The sequence below is a fragment of the Oncorhynchus nerka genome, linkage group LG8, assembly GCF_034236695.1.
Source record: "Oncorhynchus nerka isolate Pitt River linkage group LG8, Oner_Uvic_2.0, whole genome shotgun sequence".
Lineage (NCBI taxonomy): Eukaryota > Metazoa > Chordata > Actinopteri > Salmoniformes > Salmonidae > Oncorhynchus > Oncorhynchus nerka.
In genome coordinates, this window is record NC_088403.1 from 70,887,014 (window position 1) to 70,909,676 (window position 22,663).

At 44.7% G+C, this 22,663-nt stretch overlaps 1 protein-coding gene across 1 annotated transcript in view; it reads left to right on the plus strand.

Annotated features, from left to right (window-relative positions):
• The window catches only part of LOC135572993 (eukaryotic translation initiation factor 4E type 2-like), a 35,586-nt gene extending 17,841 nt beyond the window's left edge, over nucleotides 1-17,745 (plus strand). Inside the window, exons 3-6 of the mRNA XM_065022040.1 lie at nucleotides 8,866-8,914; nucleotides 11,761-11,864; nucleotides 15,077-15,213; nucleotides 15,330-17,745. Coding sequence (XP_064878112.1) covers nucleotides 8,866-8,914; nucleotides 11,761-11,864; nucleotides 15,077-15,213; nucleotides 15,330-15,369 — 330 coding nt within the window. The 3' untranslated portion in view covers nucleotides 15,370-17,745. The remainder of the gene's footprint in view (nucleotides 1-8,865; nucleotides 8,915-11,760; nucleotides 11,865-15,076; nucleotides 15,214-15,329) is intronic.
• The last annotated feature ends 4,918 nt before the right edge of the window (nucleotides 17,746-22,663 follow it).

Here is a 22,663-nt window from a genome sequence, read left to right on the forward strand (position 1 = left end):
TTATATATGGGTATAATGTGGAGGTAACAACAGATATATACATTATATTATTATTATATATGGGTATAATGTGGGAGGTAACATGTCTATATACATTATATTATTATTCTATATGGGTATAACACACCAGGTAACACGATATATACATTATATTATTATTATATATGGGTATAATGTGGGACACACCACCAATATATACATTATATTATTATATATGGGTATAACAGGTAACATGTCTATATACATTATATTATTATTCATATGGGTATAATGTGGGAGGTAACATGTAGATATATACATTATATTATTATTATATACACACCACCATGTGGGACGTATCATGTCTATATACATTATATTATTATTATATATGGGTATAATGTGGAGGTAACATGTCTATATACTTTATATTATTATATATGGGTATAATGTGGGAGGTACCATGTCTATATACATCATGTATTATTTATATGGGTATAATTGGTTGATGTAACATGTCTATATTACATTATGTTATTCTTATATATGGGTATAATGTGGGAGGTAACATGTCTATATACATTATGTTATTATTCTATATGGGTATAATGTGGGAGGTAACATGTCTATATACATTATATTATTATATATGGGTATAATGTGGGAGGTAACATGTCTATATACATTATATTATTATATATGGGTATAATGTGGGAGGTAACATGTAGATATATACATTATATTATTATTCTATATGGGTATAATGTGGGAGGTAACATGTCTATATACATTATATTATTATTATATATGGGTATAATGTGGGAGGTAACATGTCTATATACATTATATTATTATTATATATGGGTATAATGTGGGAGGTAACATGTCTATATACATTATATTATTATTATATATGGGTATAATGTGGGAGGTAACATGTCTATATACATTATATTATTATATATGGGTATAATGTGGGAGGTAACATGTCTATATACATTATATTATTCTATATGGGTATAATGTGGGAGGTAACATGTCTATATACATTATATTATTATTATATATGGGTATAATGTGGGAGGTAACATGTAGATATATACATTATATTATTATTATATATGGGAGGTAACATGTCTATATACATTATATATGGGAGGTAACATGTCTATATACATTATATTATTATTCTATATGGGTATAATGTGGGAGGTACCATGTCTATATACATTATATTATTATTATATATGGGAGGTAACATGTCTATATACATTATATTATTATATATGGGTATAATGTGGGAGGTAACATGTAGATATATACATTATATTATTATATATGGGTATAATGTGGGAGGTAACATGTCTATATACATTATATTATTATATATGGGTATAATGTGGGAGGTAACATGTCTATATACATTATATTATTATTATATATGGGTATAATGTGGGAGGTAACATGTCTATATACATTATATTATTATTATATATGGGTATAATGTGGGAGGTAACATGTAGATATATACATTATATTATTATTATATATGGGTATAATGTGGGAGGTAACATGTAGATATATACATTATATTATTATTATATATGGGTATAATGTGGGAGGTAACATGTAGATATATACATTATATTATTATATATGGGTATAATGTGGGAGGTAACATGTAGATATATACATTATATTATTAATATATATGGGTATAATGTGGGAGGTAACATGTAGATATATACATTATATTATTATTATATATGGGTATAATGTGGGAGGTAACATGTAGATATATACATTATATTATTATTATATATGGGTATAATGTGGGAGGTAACATGTAGATATATATATTATATTATTATATATGGGTATAATGTGGGAGGTAACATGTAGATATATACATTATATTATTATATATGGGTATAATGTGGGAGGTAACATGTCTATATACATTATATTATTATATATGGGTATAATGTGGGAGGTAACATGTCTATATACATTATATTATTATTATATATGGGTATAATGTGGGAGGTAACATGTCTATATACATTATATTATTATTCTATATGGGTATAATGTGGGAGGTAACATGTAGATATATACATTATATTATTATTCTATATGGGTATAATGTGGGAGGTACCATGTCTATATACATTATATTATTATTATATATGGGTATAATGTGGGAGGTAACATGTCTATATACATTATATTATTATTCTATATGGGTATAATGTGGGAGGTAACATGTAGATATATACATTATATTATTATTATATATGGGTATAATGTGGGAGGTAACATGTAGATATATACATTATATTATTATATATGGGTATAATGTGGGAGGTAACATGTAGATATATACATTATATTATTATTATATATGGGTATAATGTGGGAGGTAACATGTAGATATATACATTATATTATTATTATATATGGGTATAATGTGGGAGGTAACATGTCTATATACATTATATTATTATATATGGGTATAATGTGGGAGGTAACATGTAGATATATACATTATATTATTATTATATATGGGTATAATGTGGGAGGTAACATGTCTATATACATTATATTATTATATATGGGTATAATGTGGGAGGTAACATGTAGATATATACATTATATTATTATTATATATGGGAGGTAACATGTCTATATACATTATATTATTATTCTATATGGGTATAATGTGGGAGGTAACATGTAGATATATACATTATATTATTATATATGGGTATAATGTGGGAGGTAACATGTAGATATATACATTATATTATTATATATGGGTATAATGTGGGAGGTAACATGTCTATATACATATTATTCTATATGGGTATAATGTGGGAGGTACCATGTCTATATACATTATATTATTATTATATATGGGTATAATGTGGGAGGTAACATGTCTATATACATTATATTATTATTATATATGGGTATAATGTGGGAGGTAACATGTCTATATACATTATATTATTATTATATATGGGTATAATGTGGGAGGTAACATGTCTATATACATTATATTATTATATATGGGTATAATGTGGGAGGTAACATGTAGATATATACATTATATTATTATTATATATGGGTGTAATGTGGGAGGTAACATGTAGATATATACATTATATTATTATTATATATGGGTATAATGTGGGAGGTAACATGTCTATATACATTATATTATTATATATGGGTATAATGTGGGAGGTAACATGTCTATATACATTATATTATTATATATGGGTATAATGTGGGAGGTAACATGTAGATATATACATTATATTATTATTATATATGGGTATAATGTGGGAGGTAACATATGGGTATAATGTGGGAGGTAACATGTCTATATACATTATATTATTATTATATATGGGTATAATGTGGGAGGTAACATGTAGATATATACATTATATTATTATTATATATGGGAGGTAACATGTCTATATACATTATATTATTATTCTATATGGGTATAATGTGGGAGGTAACATGTAGATATATACATTATATTATTATATATGGGTATAATGTGGGAGGTAACATGTAGATATATACATTATATTATTATATATGGGTATAATGTGGGAGGTAACATGTCTATATACATTATATTATTATTATATATGGGTATAATGTGGGAGGTAACATGTCTATATACATTATATTATTATTATATATGGGTATAATGTGGGAGGTACCATGTCTATATACATTATATTATTATATATGGGTATAATGTGGGAGGTAACATGTCTATATACATTATATTATTATATATGGGTATAATGTGGGAGGTAACATGTCTATATACATTATATTATTATTATATATATATGGGTATAATGTGGGAGGTAACATGTAGATATATACATTATATTATTATTATATATGGGTATAATGTGGGAGGTAACATGTAGATATATATATTATTATATATATATGGGAGGTTATATAACATGTCTATATACATTATATTATTATATATGGGTATAATGTGGGAGGTAACATGTAGATATATACATTATATTATTATTATATATGGGTATAATGTGGGAGGTAACATGTAGACATACAGTGCAATCAAAGTATTCAGACCCCTTGACTTTTTCCACATTTTGTTATGTTACAGCCTTATTCTAAAATGGATTCTTCTTTTCAATATTAGCGAAAACAGGTTTTTAACCCAGACCCTTTGATATGAGGAAAATATATCCTGTTTCCATGATCATTCTTGAGATGGATTGAAGTCCACCTGTGGTAAATTCAATTGATTGGACATGATTTAGAAAGGAACACACCTGTCTATATAAGGTCCCACAGTTGACAGTGCATGTCAGAGCAAAAACCAAGCCGTGAGGTTGAAGGAATTGTCTGTAGAGCTCCGAGACAGGATTGTGTCGAGGCATAGCATTGAAGGTCCCCAAGAACACATAAATAGTTTATCCGGCCAAACTGAGCAATCGGGGAGAAAGGCCTTGTTCAGGGAGGTATGGTCACTGACAGAGCTCTAAAGTTCCTCTGTGGAGATGGGAGAACCTTCCAGAAGGACAACATTATCACAATCAGGCCTTTATGGTAGAGTATAGCCACTCAGTAAAGGCACATGACAGGTGCTTTTACACCTGCATTGCTTGCTGTTTGGGGTTTTAGGCTGGGTTTCTGTACAGCACTTTGAGATATCAGCTGATGTATGAAGGGCTATATAAATAAATTTGATTTGATTTGACTGCCCGTTTGGTGTTTGCCAAAAAGCACCTAAAGGACTCGGACCATGAGAAACAAGATTCTCTGGTGAACTCTTTGGCCTGAATGCCAAGCATCACGTCTGGAGGAAACCTGGCACCATCCCTATGGTGAAGCATGGTGGTGGCAGCATCACGTCTGGAGGAAACCTGGCACCATCCCTATGGTGAAGCATGGTGGTGGCAGCATCATACTGTGGGGATGGTTTTTAGTCACAGAGACTGGGAGACGAGTCAGGATAGAGGGAAAGATGAACGGAGCAAAGTACAGAGAGATCCTTGATGAAAACCTGCTCCTGAGCGCTCAGGACATCACACTTGGTAGAAGGTTCACCTTACAACAGGACAATGACCCTAAGCACACAGCCAAGACAACGCAGGAGTGACTTCGGGACACGTCTCTGAATGTCATTGAGTGGCCCAGCCAGAGCCCGGACTTGAACCCGATCGAACATCTCTGGAGAGACCTGAAGATAGCTGTGCAGCGACGCTCCCCATCCAACCTGACAGAGCTTGAGAGGATCTGCAGAGAAGAATGGGAGAAACTCCCCAAATACAGGTGTGCCAAGCTTGTAGTCTCAAGCTCTGTTGTACCAAAGACTCAAGGCTGTAATCGCTGCCAAAGGTGCTTCAAAGTACTGAGTAAAGGGTCTGAATACTTATGTAAATGGGGTAGTTCAGTTTTATTTTTAATAAATTAGAAATGTCTAAACCTGTTTTTGCTTTGTCGTTATTTGGTATTGTGTGTAGATTGAGGGGGAAACAATGTAATCCATTTTAGAATAAAGCTGTAACCTACACACTACCCCATAAGACTTAGGGTAAAAACAGGTTAGGGCGAAAACAGGTTCGGGCGAAAACAGGTTAGGGTTAGGGCGAAAACAGGTTCGGGTAAAAACAGGTTAGGGCGAAAACAGGTTCAGGTTAGGGCGAAAACAGGTTCGGGTTAGGGCGAAAACAGGTTCGGGTTAGGGCGAAAACAGGTTTGGGTTAGGGCGAAAACAGGTTCGGTTAAAAACAGGTTTTAGACATTAAAGATAAAAAGATAGAAATTTGACATTTTAATAAGTATTCAGACCCGTTACTCAGTACTTTGTTGAAGAACCTCTGGCAGCGATTACAGACTCGCGTTTTCATGGGTATGATCAGTGGTTTAAATTACCCCAAAAAACCTGCTTAAGTACAGATACTTTAAAGTACTTCTTAAGACTACAAACCATTACAGACAACAAGGGAAGCACAGCCGAGAGCTGCCCAGTGACACGAGCCTACCAAGCGAGCTAAACTACTTTAATGCTTGCTTCGAGGCAAATAACACGGAAACATGCATGAGAGCACCAGCTGTACCAGAAGACTGTGCTCTCTGCAGCCGATGTAAGACCTAAACAGGTCATCATTCACAAGGCCGCAGGGCCAGACAGATTACCAGGACCTGTACTGCGATGCGAGCATGTGCTGACCAACTGGCAAGTGTCTTCAGTGACATTTTGAACCTCTCCCTGTCCGAGTCTGTAATACCAATATGTTTGAAGCAGACCACCATAGTCTCTGTGCTCAAAAACACTATAGTAACCTGCCTAAATGACTACCGACCCGTAGCACTCCCATCTGTAGCCATGAAGTGCTTTGAAATGCTGGTCATGGCTCACATCAACACCATCATCCCAGAAGCCCTAGACCCACTCCAATTTGCATACCGCCCAAACAGATCCACAGATGATGCAATCTCTATTGCACTCCAAACTGCCCTTTCCCACCTGGATATGTGAGAATGTTATTTATTGACTACAGCTCAGCGTTCAACACCATAGTGCCCTCAAAGCTCATCAATAAACTAAGAACCCTGGGACTAAACACCTCCCTCTGCAACTGGATGCTGGGCTGCCCCCAGGTGGTAGGGGTAGGATTCAACACATCCGCCACACTGATCCTCAACACAGGTGCCCCTCAGGGGTGCGTGCTCAGTCCCCTCCTGTACTCCCTGTTCACCCACGACTGCACGGCCAGGCACGACTCCCAACACCATCATTAAGTTTGCAGACGATACAACAGTGGTAGGGCTGATCACGGACAACAACGAGACCGCCTATAGGGAGGAGGTCTTTAATTATTTGTTACTTTTATTTCTTATTCATATTATTACTTTTTTGAAACTGCATTGTTGGTTAGGGGCTCGTAACTAAGCATTTCACTGTAAGGTCTGCTACAGCTGTTGTATTCAGCGCATGTGACTAATAAAATTAGATTTAAAATTAGATTTACTTTACTGTTTATATTTTTGAAAACTTTTACTCCACTACATTCCTAAAGAAAATAATGTACTTTTTACTCCATACGTGGATGCACCTGAGCTCAGTTTCCAGTGTCATAGCAAAGGGTCTGATTTCATGTCAATAAGGTATTTCTGGTTTTTAATTATTTAGCAAAAATGTCTCAACCTGTTTTTGCTTTGTCATTATGGGGTATTGTGTGTAGATTGATGATTTTTTATTTAATCCATTTTCGAATAAGACTGTAACGTAACAGAATGTGGAGAAGGGGTCTGAATACTTTCTGAGCTGTGTAAACTAGAGAGATAAGATGGATTGTAATTACTGTTCTACAACATTATCTCTCTAGACAAATGCCTCCTATTCAACCTTTATGCAATTATTCTTGTCCTCAGCCCCCTTCCCCTCTGCCCAAATACAATGCACATAGACCATTCCATTCCATCCAACCCATAACACAATAATTACTACGGCTACTTATAAACATATTAAAACTGGCTGAAGTCAGTCTCCAACAGTATTCACTGTATGTGATGTATGTAAGATGGTCAAGTCAGGCCATTAGCATGGTCGCATCCCATCCACTATAACCATACCTTTTGGTATGTACAGTTGAAGTCGGAAGTTTACATACACTTAGGTTGGAGTCATTAAAACTCATTTTTCAACCACTCGACAAATTTCTTGTTAACCAACTATAGTTTTGGCAAGTCGGTTAGGACATCTACTTTGTGCAGGACACAAGTAATTTTTCCAACAATTGTTTACAGACAGATTATTTCACTTATAATTCACTGTATCACAATTCCAGTGGGTCAGAAGTTTACATACACTAAGTTGAATGTGCCTTTAAACAGCTTGGAAAATTCCAGAAAATGATGTCATGGGTTTAGAAGCTTCTGATAGGCTAATTGACATAATTTGAGTCAATTGGAGGTGTGGATTTATTTCAAGACCTTCAAACTCGTAAACCGCCGTAAAAAAGCCAGACTGCGGTTTGCAACTGGACATGGGGACAAAGATCGTACTATTTGGAGAAATGTCCTCTGGTCTGATGAAACCAAATAGAACTGTTTGGCCATAATGATCATCGTTATGTTTGGAGGAAAAAGGGGAGGCTTGCAAGTTGAAGAACACCATCCCAACCGTGAAGCACGGGGGTGGCAGCATCATGTTGTGGGGGTGCTTTGCTGCAGGAGGGACTGGTGCCCTTCACAAAATAGATGGCGTCATGAGGAAAGAAAAGCATGTGGATATATTGAAGCAACATCTCAAGACATCAGTCAGGAAGTTAAAGCTTGGTCACAAATGGGTCTTCCAAATGGACAATAACCCCAAGTTGTGGCAAAATGGCTTAAGGACAACAAAGTCAAGGTATTGGAGTGGCCATCACAAAGCCCTGACCTCAATCCTATAGAACATTTGTGGGCAGAACTGAAAAAGCATGTGCGAGCAAGGAGGCCTACAAACCTGACTCAGTTAGACCAGCTCTGTCAGGAGGAATGGGCCAAAATTCACCCAACTTGTTGTGGGAAGCTTGTGGACGGCTACCCGAAACGATTGACCCAAGTTAAACAATTTAAAGGCGCTGCTACCAAATAGTAATTTAGAATGTGATGATAGATGATAGAAATAAAAGCTGAAATAAATAATTATCTACTATTATTCTGGCATTTCACATTCTTAAAATAAAGTGGTGATCCTAACTGACCTGAAACAGGGAATTTTTACTAGGATTAAATGTCAGGAATTGTGAAAAACTGAGTTTAAATATATTTGGCTGAGGTGTATGTAAACATTCGACTGTATCTTTGTGTGTAACCCTCCAGGATGAAGCTAATAAGAACGGTGGGAAGTGGATCATCAGGCTGCGGAAAGGTCTGTTTTTATTATTACTAAACCTCCCTTTTTTAAACGTCGACTTTGGGCACCAAAATAACAACTTAACTGATCACATAGAGAATGATAGAAGCACTGATCAGTGCTCCACATAGAGAATGATAGAAGCACTGATCAGTGCTCCACATAGAGAATGATAGAAGCACTGATCAGTGCTCCACATAGAGAATGATAGAAGCACTGATCAGTGCTCCACATAGAGAATGATAGAAGCACTGATCAGTGCTCCACATAGAGAATGATAGAAGCACTGATCAGTGCTCCACATAGAGAATGATAGAAGCACTGATCAGTGCTCCACATAGAGAATGATAGAAGCTTCTTGTGGCCAAAGGTTGTTTTAGCAGCGCCATTGAGGGCTTCTGCCATTTTAAAGTAGTCAACTGGGTTGGGATTCCTATGGGTTGTAGCATCAATGGTGCTGCCCATGATGTCACAGACACTATAATGGCACAGATATGAAGATGAGTCCTCTATCAATCGCTATGATGTACCATCATACCAGGTAATTTAATAAATAAAATATTTAACTCCAGAAGTGCCTTTTTATTCCGATCTCTACAGCTTCCATCTAAAAACAAATCCTTTGAAATGACATCAACACATACTGGAGGAGTTACTGGCTAGCTACAGTGGCCAGTCGTCAGTCACGGCGCGCATGACCAGAATGCCACATCAATGAAGCACCAAAGACCCCATTTCAATTAAAACATTTAGAAAGACGCTGAGTTGGACCGTTTTTCCTGACCATTCTAAACCTCCCTTTAACATTCTAAATCCCCCTTTAACATTCGAAACCTCCCTTTAACATTCTAAACCTCCCTTTAACATTCGAAACCTCCCTTTAACATTCTAAACCTCCCTTTAACATTCTAAACCTCCCTTTAACATTCTAAATCCCCTTTAACATTCTAAACCTCCCTTTAACATGCTAAACCTCCCTTTAACATTCTAAACCTCCCTTTAACATTCTAAATCCCCCTTTAACATTCTAAATCCCCCTTTAATGTTCTAAATGTAATTTTTAAAATTGTAAATGTCACCTTTATTTAACTAGGCAAGTTAAGAACTATTTCTTATTTACAATGACTCCCTACACCAGCCAAACCCGGACGACGCGGGGCCAATTGTGCGCTGCCCAAAGGGGCTCCCAATCACGGCCGGTTGTGTTACAGCCTGGATTCGAACCAGGGTATCTGTAGTGATGCCTCTAGCACTGAGATGCAGTAACGTAGACCTTTTGCACCACTCGGGAGCCCAAACATCCTTCTAACATTCTTAAACCTCCTATTTGCATTCTAAGCTCTTCTTTAAACCTGCCTTTTTATATTGTTCTTATTGTATTGTTGACAACATTATTCTGGCCATGTTGTTGTTGTTGTTGACAGGTCTGGCCAGCAGGTTCTGGGAGAACATTATTCTGGCCATGTTGTTAATGTTGTTGTTGTTGACAGGTCTGGGCAGCAGGTTCTGGGAGAACATTATTCTGGCCATGTTAATATTGTTGTTGACAGGTCTGGGCAGCAGGTTCTGGGAGAACATTATTCTGGCCATGTTGTTGTTGTTGTTGACAGGTCTGGCCAGCAGGTTCTGGGAGAACATTATTCTGGCCATGTTGTTGTTGTTGTTGACAGGTCTGGCCAGCAGGTTCTGGGAGAACATTATTCTGGCCATGTTGTTGTTGTTGTTGACAGGTCTGGCCAGCAGGTTCTGGGAGAACATTATTCTGGCCATGTTGTTGTTGTTGACAGGTCTGGCCAGCAGGTTCTGGGAGAACATTATTCTGGCCATGTTGTTGTTGTTGTTGTTGTTGACAGGTCTGGCCAGCAGGTTCTGGGAGAACATTATTCTGGCCATGTTGTTAATGTTGTTGTTGTTGACAGGTCTGGCCAGCAGGTTCTGGGAGAACATTATTCTGGCCATGTTAATATTGTTGTTGTTGACAGGTCTGGCCAGCAGGTTCTGGGAGAACATTATTCTGGCCATGTTGTTAATGTTGTTGTTGTTGACAGGTCTGGCCAGCAGGTTCTGGGAGAACATTATTCTGGCCATGTTAATATTGTTGTTGACAGGTCTGGCCAGCAGGTTCTGGGAGAACATTATTCTGGCCATGTTGTTAATGTTGTTGTTGTTGTTGACAGGTCTGGCCAGCAGGTTCTGGGAGAACATTATTCTGGCCATGTTGTTGTTGTTGTTGTTGACAGGTCTGGCCAGCAGGTTCTGGGAGAACATTATTCTGGCCATGTTGTTGTTGTTGACAGGTCTGGCCAGCAGGTTCTGGGAGAACATTATTCTGGCCATGTTGTTGTTGTTGACAGGTCTGGCCAGCAGGTTCTGGGAGAACATTATTCTGGCCATGTTGTTGTTGTTGACAGGTCTGGCCAGCAGGTTCTGGGAGAACATTATTCTGGCCATGTTGTTGTTGTTGACAGGTCTGGCCAGCAGGTTCTGGGAGAACATTATTCTGGCCATGTTGTTAATATTGTTGTTGACAGGTCTGGCCAGCAGGTTCTGGGAGAACATTATTCTGGCCATGTTGTTAATGTTGTTGTTGTTGACAGGTCTGGGCAGCAGGTTCTGGGAGAACATTATTCTGGCCATGTTGTTAATGTTGTTGTTGTTGACAGGTCTGGGCAGCAGGTTCTGGGAGAACATTATTCTGGCCATGTTGTTAATGTTGTTGTTGTTGACAGGTCTGGGCAGCAGGTTCTGGGAGAACATTATTCTGGCCATGTTGTTAATGTTGTTGTTGTTGACAGGTCTGGGCAGCAGGTTCTGGGAGAACATTATTCTGGCCATGTTGTTAATGTTGTTGTTGTTGACAGGTCTGGCCAGCAGGTTCTGGGAGAACATTATTCTGGCCATGTTGGGAGAACAGTTCATGGTGGGAGAGGAGATCTGTGGGGTGGTGGTCTCTATACGGTTCCAGGTATACACACACACACACATACACACACACACACACAGGCTGAGTCTCTTGGGCCCTAAGCCCTTTATCGATTGGCCACTTGCTGATAGTGATCACTACGCTTTGAGACGATGCCCAGTTGACGTCCCGCTTGTCATTATAAAAAACATCTAAATTCATTCGTGAGCATTATCTCCCGCGACTTGCCTTGTGACCTGCTATGAAACACGGGCACGTGGGACAGTACCAGTCAAAAGTTTGGACACACGTTCTCATTCCAGGGTTTGTCTTTATTTTTACTATTGTCTACATTGTAGAATAATAGTGAAGACATCAACTCTATGAATTAACATATGGAACCATGTAGTAACCAAAGAAGTGTTAAACAAATCCAAATATATTTGAGATTCTTCAAAGTAGACACCCTTTGCCTTGATGACAGCTTTGCACACTCTTGGCATTCTCTCAACCAGCTTCATGAGGTAGTCACCTGGAATGCATTTAAATTAACAGGTTTCCTTGTTACTTTGTGGAATTTATTTCCTTAATGTGTTTGAGCCAATCAGTTGTGTTGTGACAAGGTAGCCTTATTTGGTAAAAGACCAAGTCCATATTATGGCAAGAACAGCTCAAATAAGCAAAGAGAAACGACAGTCGATCGACTTTAAGACACGAAGCTCAGTCAATCCAGAAAATGTCAAGAGCTTTGAAAGTTTCTTCAAGTGCAGCCACAAAAAACATCAAGCCCTATGATGAAACTGGCTCTCATGAGGGCCGCCACAGGAAAGGAAGACCCAGAGTTCCCTCTGCTGCAGGGAGACCCAGAGTTCCCTCTGCTGCAGGGAGACCCAGAGTTCCCTCTGCTGCAGGGAGACCCAGAGTTCCCTCTGCTGCAGGGAGACCCAGAGTTCCCTCTGCTGCAGGGAGACCCAGAGTTATCAGCCTCAGAAATTGCAGTCCAAATTTGAGAGTTTTGGTTCCAACCGCCATGTCTTTGTGAGACGCAGAGTAGGTGAACGGATGATCTCCGCATATGTGGTTCCCACCGGGAAGCTCGGTGGTGTGGGGGTGCATTGCTGGTGACACTGTCTGCGATTTATATAGAATTCAAGGCACTTTTAACCAGCATGGCTCCCACAGCATTCTGCAGAGATACGCCATCCCATCTGGTTTGGGCTTAGTGGGACTATCATTTGTTTTTCAACAGGACAATGACCCAACACACCTCCAGGCTGTGTAAGAGCTATTTGACCAAGGAGAGTGATGGATTGCTAATGTAATGGGAATATGACGAGGCTGGTTCAGGCTTACAGCTAGCTAGCAAGCTAATGTAATGGACACGTTTTCGTGTACATTAATCACCAATACAGCTCATTCAAGCACTAAACTCCTTAGCTAGATGAAAAATTGCTTGACTAAGACCTCGTTAACTTGTTTTCTGTTGACTTATTTTACTATTTTTGAGGGCAAAGTAGTTGTGACTAAGTGAGGTGCTGAAATTGTTGGGATGAACTTGCTGCGACGGTGGATGAAGAGGCTTCCAGAGGCTGCAGTGGAGCCCTCGGTGACTCCAGAGGCTGCAGTGGAGCCCTCGGTGACTCCACAGAGGCTGCAGTGGAGCCCTCGGTGACTCCACAGAGGCTGCAGTGGAGCCCTCGGTGACTCCACAGAGGCTGCAGTGGAGCCCTCGGTGACTCCACAGAGGCTGCAGTGGAGCCCTCGGTGACTCCACAGAGGCTGCAGTGGAGCCCTCGGTGACTCCACAGAGGCTGCAGTGGAGCCTCGGTGACTCCACAGAGGCTGCAGTGGAGCCTCGGTGACTCCACAGAGGCTGCAGTGGAGCCCTCGGTGACTCCACAGAGGCTGCAGTGGAGCCCTCGGTGACTCCACAGAGGCTGCAGTGGAGCCCTCGGTGACTCCACAGAGGCTGCAGTGGAGCCTCGGTGACTCCACAGAGGCTGCAGTGGAGCCTCGGTGACTCCACAGAGGCTGCAGTGGAGCCTCGGTGACTCCACAGAGGCTGCAGTGGAGCCCTCGGTGACTCCACAGAGGCTGCAGTGGAGCCCTCGGTGACTCCACAGAGGCTGCAGTGGAGCCCTCGGTGACTCCACAGAGGCTGCAGTGGAGCCCCTCGGTGACTCCACAGAGGCTGCAGTGGAGCCCTCGGTGACTCCACAGAGGCTGCAGTGGAGCCCTCGGTGACTCCACAGAGGCTGCAGTGGAGCCCTCGGTGACTCCACAGAGGCTGCAGTGGAGCCTCGGTGACTCCACAGAGGCTGCAGTGGAGCCTCGGTGACTCCACAGAGGCTGCAGTGGAGCCCTCGGTGACTCCACAGAGGCTGCAGTGGAGCCTCGGTGACTCCACAGAGGCTGCAGTGGAGCCTCGGTGACTCCACAGAGGCTGCAGTGGAGCCCTCGGTGACTCCACAGAGGCTGCAGTGGAGCCTCGGTGACTCCACAGAGGCTGCAGTGGAGCCCTCGGTGACTCCACAGAGGCTGCAGTGGAGCCCTCGGTGACTCCACAGAGGCTGCAGTGGAGCCCTCGGTGACTCCACAGAGGCTGCAGTGGAGCCCTCGGTGACTCCAGAGGCTGCAGTGGAGCCCTCGGTGACTCCACAGAGGCTGCAGTGGAGCCCTCGGTGACTCCACAGAGGCTGCAGTGGAGCCCTCGGTGACTCCACAGAGGCTGCAGTGGAGCCCTCGGTGACTCCACAGAGGCTGCAGTGGAGCCCTCGGTGACTCCACAGAGGCTGCAGTGGAGCCCTCGGTGACTCCACAGAGGCTGCAGTGGAGCCCTCGGTGACTCCACAGAGGCTGCAGTGGAGCCCTCGGTGACTCCACAGAGGCTGCAGTGGAGCCCTCGGTGACTCCAGAGGCTGCAGTGGAGCCCTCGGTGACTCCAGAGGCTGCAGTGGAGCCCTCGGTGACTCCAGAGGCTGCAGTGGAGCCCTCGGTGACTCCAGAGGCTGCAGTGGAGCCCTCGGTGACTCCAGAGGCTGCAGTGGAGCCCTCGGTGACTCCAGAGGCTGCAGTGGAGCCCTCGGTGACTCCAGAGGCTGCAGTGGAGCCCTCGGTGACTCCAGAGGCTGCAGTGGAGCCCTCGGTGACTCCACAACTATTTGAGATTGACTGAACACGCATATCGAGTGTTCAAAGTGTTCGGTTTGAGATTCAGCCTCACTCACTCGTGTGTGTGTGTGTGTGTGTGTGTGTGTGTCTGTCTGTCTGTCTAGGAGGACATCTTGTCTATATGGAATAAGACGGCCAGCGATCAGGTGACGACATCTAGAATCCGAGACACTCTTCGGCGCGTCCTGAACCTCCCTCCCAACACCATCATGGAGTACAAGACACACAACGACAGCCTCAAGTACGATTCACACACACACACTCCCACCATCGTGTACACACGACCACTCACTATGTACTGTGTTATCTCTATAGATAATTCAAACGTTTTTTTATTGATCTCTGTTTTCTTTTTAGGGATAATTCCAGCTTCCGCAACACAAAGATCACCCTGTGAAGAGAGGCGGAGGAGGAAGAGAGGCAAAACCACCTGACCGTTTCTCCTGAAGTTATACTGTTTCCTCATAAAGCATAACATGACTCTCTGTCACATTCTATCTCCTCTCTCTCGGCATCTCTTTCTCTCTCGGCATCTCTTTCTCTCTCGGCATCTCTTTCTCTCTCGGCATCTCTTTCTCTCTCGGCATCTCTTTCTCTCTCTTTCTCTCTCGGCATCTCTTTCTCTCTCGGCATCTCTTTCTCTCTCGGCATCTCTTTCTCTCTCGGCATCTCTTTCTCTCTCGGCGTCTCTCTCTTTCTCTCTCGGCTTCTCTCTCTTTCTCTCTCGGCTTCTCTCTCTTGGCTTCTCTCTCTTTCTCTCTCGGCATCTCTCTTTCTCTCTCTGGCTCTTTCTCTCCAGGCTTCACAAGGTGATTGAGGTGCTTAAAATACTTGAATTAGCACTCTGAAATGGAACACCTTGAAAAGTACTTGAATTAAAGGAGAACAGAAAATGATCAAATATGGTTATGAAAAAAGTATTGGTCTTGAATTCTACCCAGTTTTATTTCCTCACGTTCTGTGATCTGGTTGCCAGGCGAGATCGCTCATTCCACCCACTCAGCCAGGCAGGTCCAAAACTGACTGATTAGGTTCCCGCCAAACATCACATCGATAGCTAAAAGGCCAGGCATGTAGATTTAACCTGTTGTGGGTATGGAACATTTCTGGGATCTTTTATTTCAGCTCATGAAACATTCACATGGGTGATTCGACCCTGAAGAGCGACATGAAGCGGCAAAGACAACGTCCTGCGCCGGCGCCAGTTCTACGTTGTGACTTTTTCTCTGCAATGACCTCCAGAGCATTTTTACCAATCGCGTCATTCACCGGGGTCATGTGACATTCAATTTTATCAAGCGGCAGCCAGGCTCCTGGCGTTCTGTTGGCTGTTCACCCGAGCAGCGACACTAAAGCTGCCAGTCGGAAGCAAGATGCTTTTTCGTAGATATTAAGATTCCCAAATGTGCAATAAAAATACAATAGTCATTAATACTCAAATGACATCATCAGTACTGACGATTCATGTATATAATAAAACAACGTATTGAGTTTAACTTGTAAGGTAGTGTATAACTTTAGTGATGAATAATATAGTCATTTTTTTCCATTAAGGCGATATACTGTCATCTGGTGGCAACTAGAAACAAATAATCCCATTTTATTGGTCACATACACATGGTTAATATTACAAACTGATGGTCCTTGAAAATAAATACTAGTGCTTGAAAAAGTACTTAAGTCCTTGAATTCGACTTGCCACTGTCTGTATGAATCCTGTCTCTCTCTTTTGCTACCTGTTTCTCTTGCTGCATTTCTCTCTCTCCCTGCATTTCTCTCTCTCCCTGCATTTCTCTCTCTCCCTGAATTTCTCTCTCTCCCTGCATTTCTCTCTCTCCCTGCATTTCTCTCTCTCTCCCTGCATTTCTCTCTCTCCCTGCATTTCTCTCTCTCTCCCTGCATTTCTCTCTCTCTCCCTGTATTTCTCTCTCTCTCCCTGCATTTCTCTCTCTCTCCCTGCATTTCTCTCTCTCCCTGCATTTCTCTCTCTCTCCCTGCATGTCTCTCTCTCTGCATTTCTCTCTCTCTGCATTTCTCTCTCTCCCTACATTTCTCTCTCTCCCTGCATTTCTCTCTCTCTCCCTGCATGTCTCTCTCCCTGCATTTCTCTCTCTCCCTGCATTTCTCTCTCTCTCCCTGTATTTCTCTCTCTCTCCCTGCATTTCTCTCTCTCTCCCTGCATGTCTCTCTCTCTCTGCATTTCTCTCTCCCTACATTTCTCTCTCTCTCTACATTTCTCTCTCTCTCTGCATTTCTCTCTCCCTCTGCATTTCTCTCTCTCTCTGCATTTCTCTCTCTCTCCCTGCATTTCTCTCTCTCTCCCTGCATTTCTCTCTCTCTCCCTGCATTTCTCTCTCTCTCCCTGCATTTCTCTCTCTCCCTACATTTCTCTCTCTCTCCCTACATTTCTCTCTCCCTGTATTTCTCTCTCTCCCTGCATTTCTCTCTCTCCCTGCATTTCTCTCTCTCTCCCTGCATTTCTCTCTCTCCCTGCATTTCTCTCTCTCCCTGCATTTCTCTCTCTCCCTGCATTTCTCTCTCTCCCTGCATTTCTCTCTCTCTCGCTGTCTATTGCATTTCTGAGAGTGTTTCACTGCGGAGATGGAGTAGTGCGTTGCTATGGAAAATAGTGTGATACTATGGAGACATGAGCGTCGTCTTTTTGCAACTTGTCCCTGAGTTGCCACAACAGGCCAGTGGGACCAACTCTCTGTGTGTGTGTGTGATGGTGTTAATGTTCCCTAACCCTACAGAAATAAATGTGTTTTTAGTATCCTGTCTGACTAATTCATTATTACATTGACCCTAATCTTGCTTAAAAAATGCTGAATACCCGTGACCTGTGGGAATGCTTATTGCATTTTGATAATACATTAACGTGCTAAAGTCTGCCCCGGCTCTACGGGGCGGTGAAGAGGTCATTGAACTTAGCCAACAGGGCCAGCTCTACGGGGCAGTGAAGAGGTCATTGAATTTAGCCAACAGGGCCAGCTCTACGGGGCAGTGAAGAGGTCATTGAATTTAGCCAACAGGGCCAGCTCTACGGGGCAGTGAAGAGGTCATTGAATTTAGCCAACAGGGCCAGCTTTACGGGGCAGTGAAGAGGTCATTGAATTTAGCCAACAGGGCCAGCTCTACGGGGCAGTGAAGAGGTCATTGAATTTAGCCAACAGGGACAGCTCTACAGCGGGGTGAAGCCGGGCATTGAACTTAGCCAACAAGGCCGGGCATGGAAGCCCCAGATGGAATTGTTGCTCCCACAGTTTTGTTTCTTCATGAACACAACAAATGGTATATGAATTACTATGCCTGGATTTGCCATTCAAGAGCAGACAGGGAAAGAGGCTTTACACCAGACTGGCTTTGTTTATAAATTGTTTTGAAAAAGGCTGTGTCCCCTTTTGGGGGAATGAAGCAACTCCCATAAAGCGAATCATCCAACTCCGCTAACTTCCAGTCTGTGTAAAGGGTCAAACAAATCGTGGATATTATGCAGAAAAGTGTCAAAATAGGTTTCAGAATGTTGGTCAAGATGAATAATGGCAGTTAAAGAATTGATTGTGAACGCGTGACCTACAAACACTGATAAATTGCAAAATAGTTGGGAAGAGATTTTCAATTTACCCATTTCATGGCACATGGTTTATGAATTGATACGCAAAACAACGCCGGATTCAAAACTTAAATTTTTCAATTTAAATTACTATACAAAATACTTGCAACTAATAGAAGGTTATATATATGGGGGATACTTCCCAGCTCTGCAGATTCTGCTGTGAGGAGGCAGAGTCATTACTAATAGAATGGTATATATATGGGGGATACAATCTTCCCAGCTCTGCAGATTCTGCTGTGAGGAGGCAGAGTCATTAGATCATTTATTTTGGTATTGTCCATTTTTGGTCACAGGTCCAGGAATGGCTGAAGAATTGCACCATTTGCCTAGAACTAACACTACAGATACTGGGTGATTTGAAAAGTCATAGTAAATCAATCAATAATATAATAATTATTTTAGCAAAAAAATTTTTTTTAAATTTACAATCTGTAGAAGCAATGAGAATAGGAAGGTTCAATTATTTTGTGAAGCATCACAGCACAGTTTAAAAATATATGGCAAGTAGAAATGTTGAGAGACAGATGGGTTGAGTGGAGCTAATAACAAGAGAAACAATGTAGGGCATAAGGGATCTGTAGAATGTATATAGGTTCGGAGCTTTTGTGAAATAGCATAGTTACAAATAGAAATCATCAAACTGGATGGACATCAGAAATAGAGGACTAAGAACAAACAAGAGAGACCTATTGTAAAGTAGACTGTGTCTGTAGAGTGTGTATAAGATGTATGGATTGAAGGTAGAAGCAGAAGTGTTTATTAGTTTACTCCAATTGGGGGATCGGGGGAAGGGTTTGGGGGGAATAATAATAAATAATAATAAAGGTATATTCTTTAAAAAAGTATGTATGTCTATATAGGTATGTGTATGTATATATGTGTATGTATATGCATGCGTGTATGGATATATATATTTACCCCAAGAATATGGGGGATTGGAAATGATGCAGACAATTACATTGGAAGCAACATTCTTTCCGCAATATTAAGCAGATCCACCCTCAAAAACACTGATTTTTATCTTCGGCATTTTTTTTTTTTTACAATTCTATAGCGTAGGAGGTAATTTACAGAATAGCAGGGGAAGTGGGAGAGGGGACGGAGGGGATGGGAGAAGAAGCAGAGGGGATGGGAGAAGAAGCAGAGGGGATGGGAGAAGAGGCGGAGGGGATGGGAGAGGAGGCGGAGGGGATGGGAGAGGAGAAGGAGGGGAGAGGAGGCGGAGGGGATGGGAGAGGAGGCGGAGGGGATGGGAGAGGAGGCGGAGGGGATGGGAGAGGAGGCGGAGGGGATGGGAGAGGAGACGGAGGGGATGGGAGAGGAAGCGGAGGGGATGGGAGAGGAGGCGGAGGGGATGGGATGGGAGAAGAGGCGGAGGGGATGGGAGAGGAGGCGGAGGGGATGGGAGAGGAGGCGGAGGGATGGGAGATGGGGGAGAGCGGAGGGGATGGGATGGGAGAAGAAGCGGAGGGATGGGAGAGGAGGCGGAGGGGATGGGGGATGGGAGAGGAGGCGGAGGGGATGGGAGAGGAGGCGGAGGGGATGGGAGAGGAGGCGGAGGGATGGGATGGGGAAGAAGCGGATGGGAGAGGAGGCGGAGGGGGATGGGAGAGGAGGCGGGGGGATGGGAGAGGAGGCAGAGGGGATGGGAGAGGAGGCGGAGGGGATTGGAGAGGAGGCGGAGGGGATTGGAGAGGAGGCGGAGGGGAGAGAGGAGGCGGAGGGGATGGGAGAGGAGGCGGAGGGGATGGGAGAAGAGGCGGAGGGGATGGAGAGGAGGCGGAGGGGATGGGAGAGGAGGCGGAGGGGATGGGATGGGAGAGGAGATGGGAGAGGGGATGGGAGAGGAGGCGGAGGGGATTGGAGAAGAAGGGAGAGGAGGAGGGAGGGGATGGGAGAGGAGACGGAGGGGATTGGAGAGGAGGCGGAGGGGATTGGAGAAGAGGCGGAGGGGATGGGAGAGGATGGAGGGGATGGGAGAGGAGGCGGAGGGGATGGGAGGAGAGGGGGGAGAGGAGGCGGGGGGATGGGAGAGGAGACGGAGGGGATGGGGAGAGGGGAGGAGGGGATGGGAGAGGAGGCGGAGGGGATGGGAGAGGAGGCGGAGGGGGATGGGAGAAGAGGCGGAGGGGATGGGAGAAGAGGCGGAGGGGATGGGAGAAGAGGCGGAGGGGATGGGAGAAGAGGCGGAGGGGATGGGAGAAGAGGCGGAGGGGATGGGAGATGGGGGATGGGGAGGAGGCGGAGGGGATGGGAGAGAAGAGGCGGAGGGGATGGGAGAAGAAGCGGAGGGGATGGGAGAGGAGGCGGAGGGGATGGAGAAGAGGAGAAGGAGGGGATGAGGAGAGGAGGCGGAGGGGATTGGAGAAGAAGCGGAGGGGATGGGAGAGGAGGCGGAGGGGATGAGAGGAGAGGATGGGGGAGGGATGGGAGAGGAGACGGAGGGGATGGGAGAGGAGGCGGAGGGGATGGGAGAGGAGACGGAGGGGATGGGAGAGGAGGCGGAGGGGATGGGATGGGAGAGGGACGGAGGGGATGGGAAAGGAGCGGAGGGGATGGGAGAGGAGAAGGAGGGGATGGGAGAGGAGGCGGAGGGGATTGGAGAAGAAGCGGAGGGGATGGGAGAGGAGGCGGAGGGGATGGGAGAGGAGGCGGAGGGGATGGGAGAAGAAGCGGAGGGGATGGGATGGGAGAGGGGCCGGAGGGGATGGGAGAGGAGAAGGAGGGGATGGGAGAGGAGGCGGAGGGGATTGGAGAAGAAGCGGAGGGGATGAGAGGGGGAGAGGAGGGGAGGGGATGGGAGAGGAGGCGGAGGGGATGGGATGGGAGAGGATGGGGAGGGGATGGGAGAGGAGGCGGAGGGGATTGGAGAAGAGCGGAGAGGAGGCGGAGGGGATGGGAGAGGAGGCGGAGGGATGGGAGAGGAGGCGGAGGGGGATTGGAGAAGAAGCGGAGGGGATGGGAGAGGCGGAGGGGATGGGAGAGGAGGCGGAGGGGATGGGAGAGGAGGCGGGGGGATGGGAGAGGAGACGGAGGGGATGGGAGAGGAGACGGAGGGGATGGGGAGAGGAGGCGGAGGGGATGGGAGAAGAGGCGGAGGGGATGGGAGAAGAGGCGGAGGGGATGGGAGAAGAGGCGGAGGGGATGGGAGAAGAGAGGGGGATGGGAGAAGAGGCGGAGGGGATGGGAGAAGAGGCGGAGGGGATGGGAGAAGAGGCGGAGGGGATGGGAGATGAGGCGGAGGGGATGGGAGAGGAGGCGGAGGGGATGGGAGAAGAGGAGCGGAGGGGATGGGGAGAGGAGAGAGGAGGGGATGGGAGAGGAGGAAGGAGGGGATGAGAGAGGAGGCGGAGGGGATTGGAGAAGAAGCGGAGGGGATGGGAGAGGAGGCGGAGGGGATGGGAGAGGAGGCGGAGGGGATGGGAGAGGAGACGGAGGGGATGGGAGAGGAGGCGGAGGGGATGGGAGAGGAGACGGAGGGGATGGGAGAAGAGGCGGAGGGGATGGGATGGGAGAGGGGGGATGGGATGGGAGAGGAGAAGGAGGGGGATGGGAGAGGAGGCGGAGGGGATTGGAGAAGAGGCGGAGGGATGGGAGAGGAGGCGGAGGGGATGGAGAGGAGGCGGAGGGGATGGGAGAAGAGAGCGGAGGGATGGAGAGGAGGCGGGAGGGGATGGGAGAGGAGGCGGGGGATGGGAGAGGAGGCGGAGGGGATGGGAGAGGAGAAGGAGGGGAGAGGAGGCGGAGGGGATGGGAGAGGAGGCGGAGGGGATGGGAGAGGAGGCGGAGGGGATGGGAGAGGAGGCGGAGGATGGGAGAGGAGACGGAGGAGGATGGGAGAGGCGGAGGGGATGGGAGAGGATGGGAGGGGGGATGGGATGGGAGAAGAGGCGGAGGGGATGGGAGAGGAGGCGGAGGGGATGGGAGAGGAGGCGGAGGGGATGGGGAGAAGGAGATGGGGAGGAGGGAGGGGATGGGATGGAGAAGAAGACGGAGGGGATGGGAGAGGAGGGGGAGGGGATGGGAGAGAGGGGATGGGAGAGGGGATGGAGGGAGAGGAGGCGGAGGGGATGGG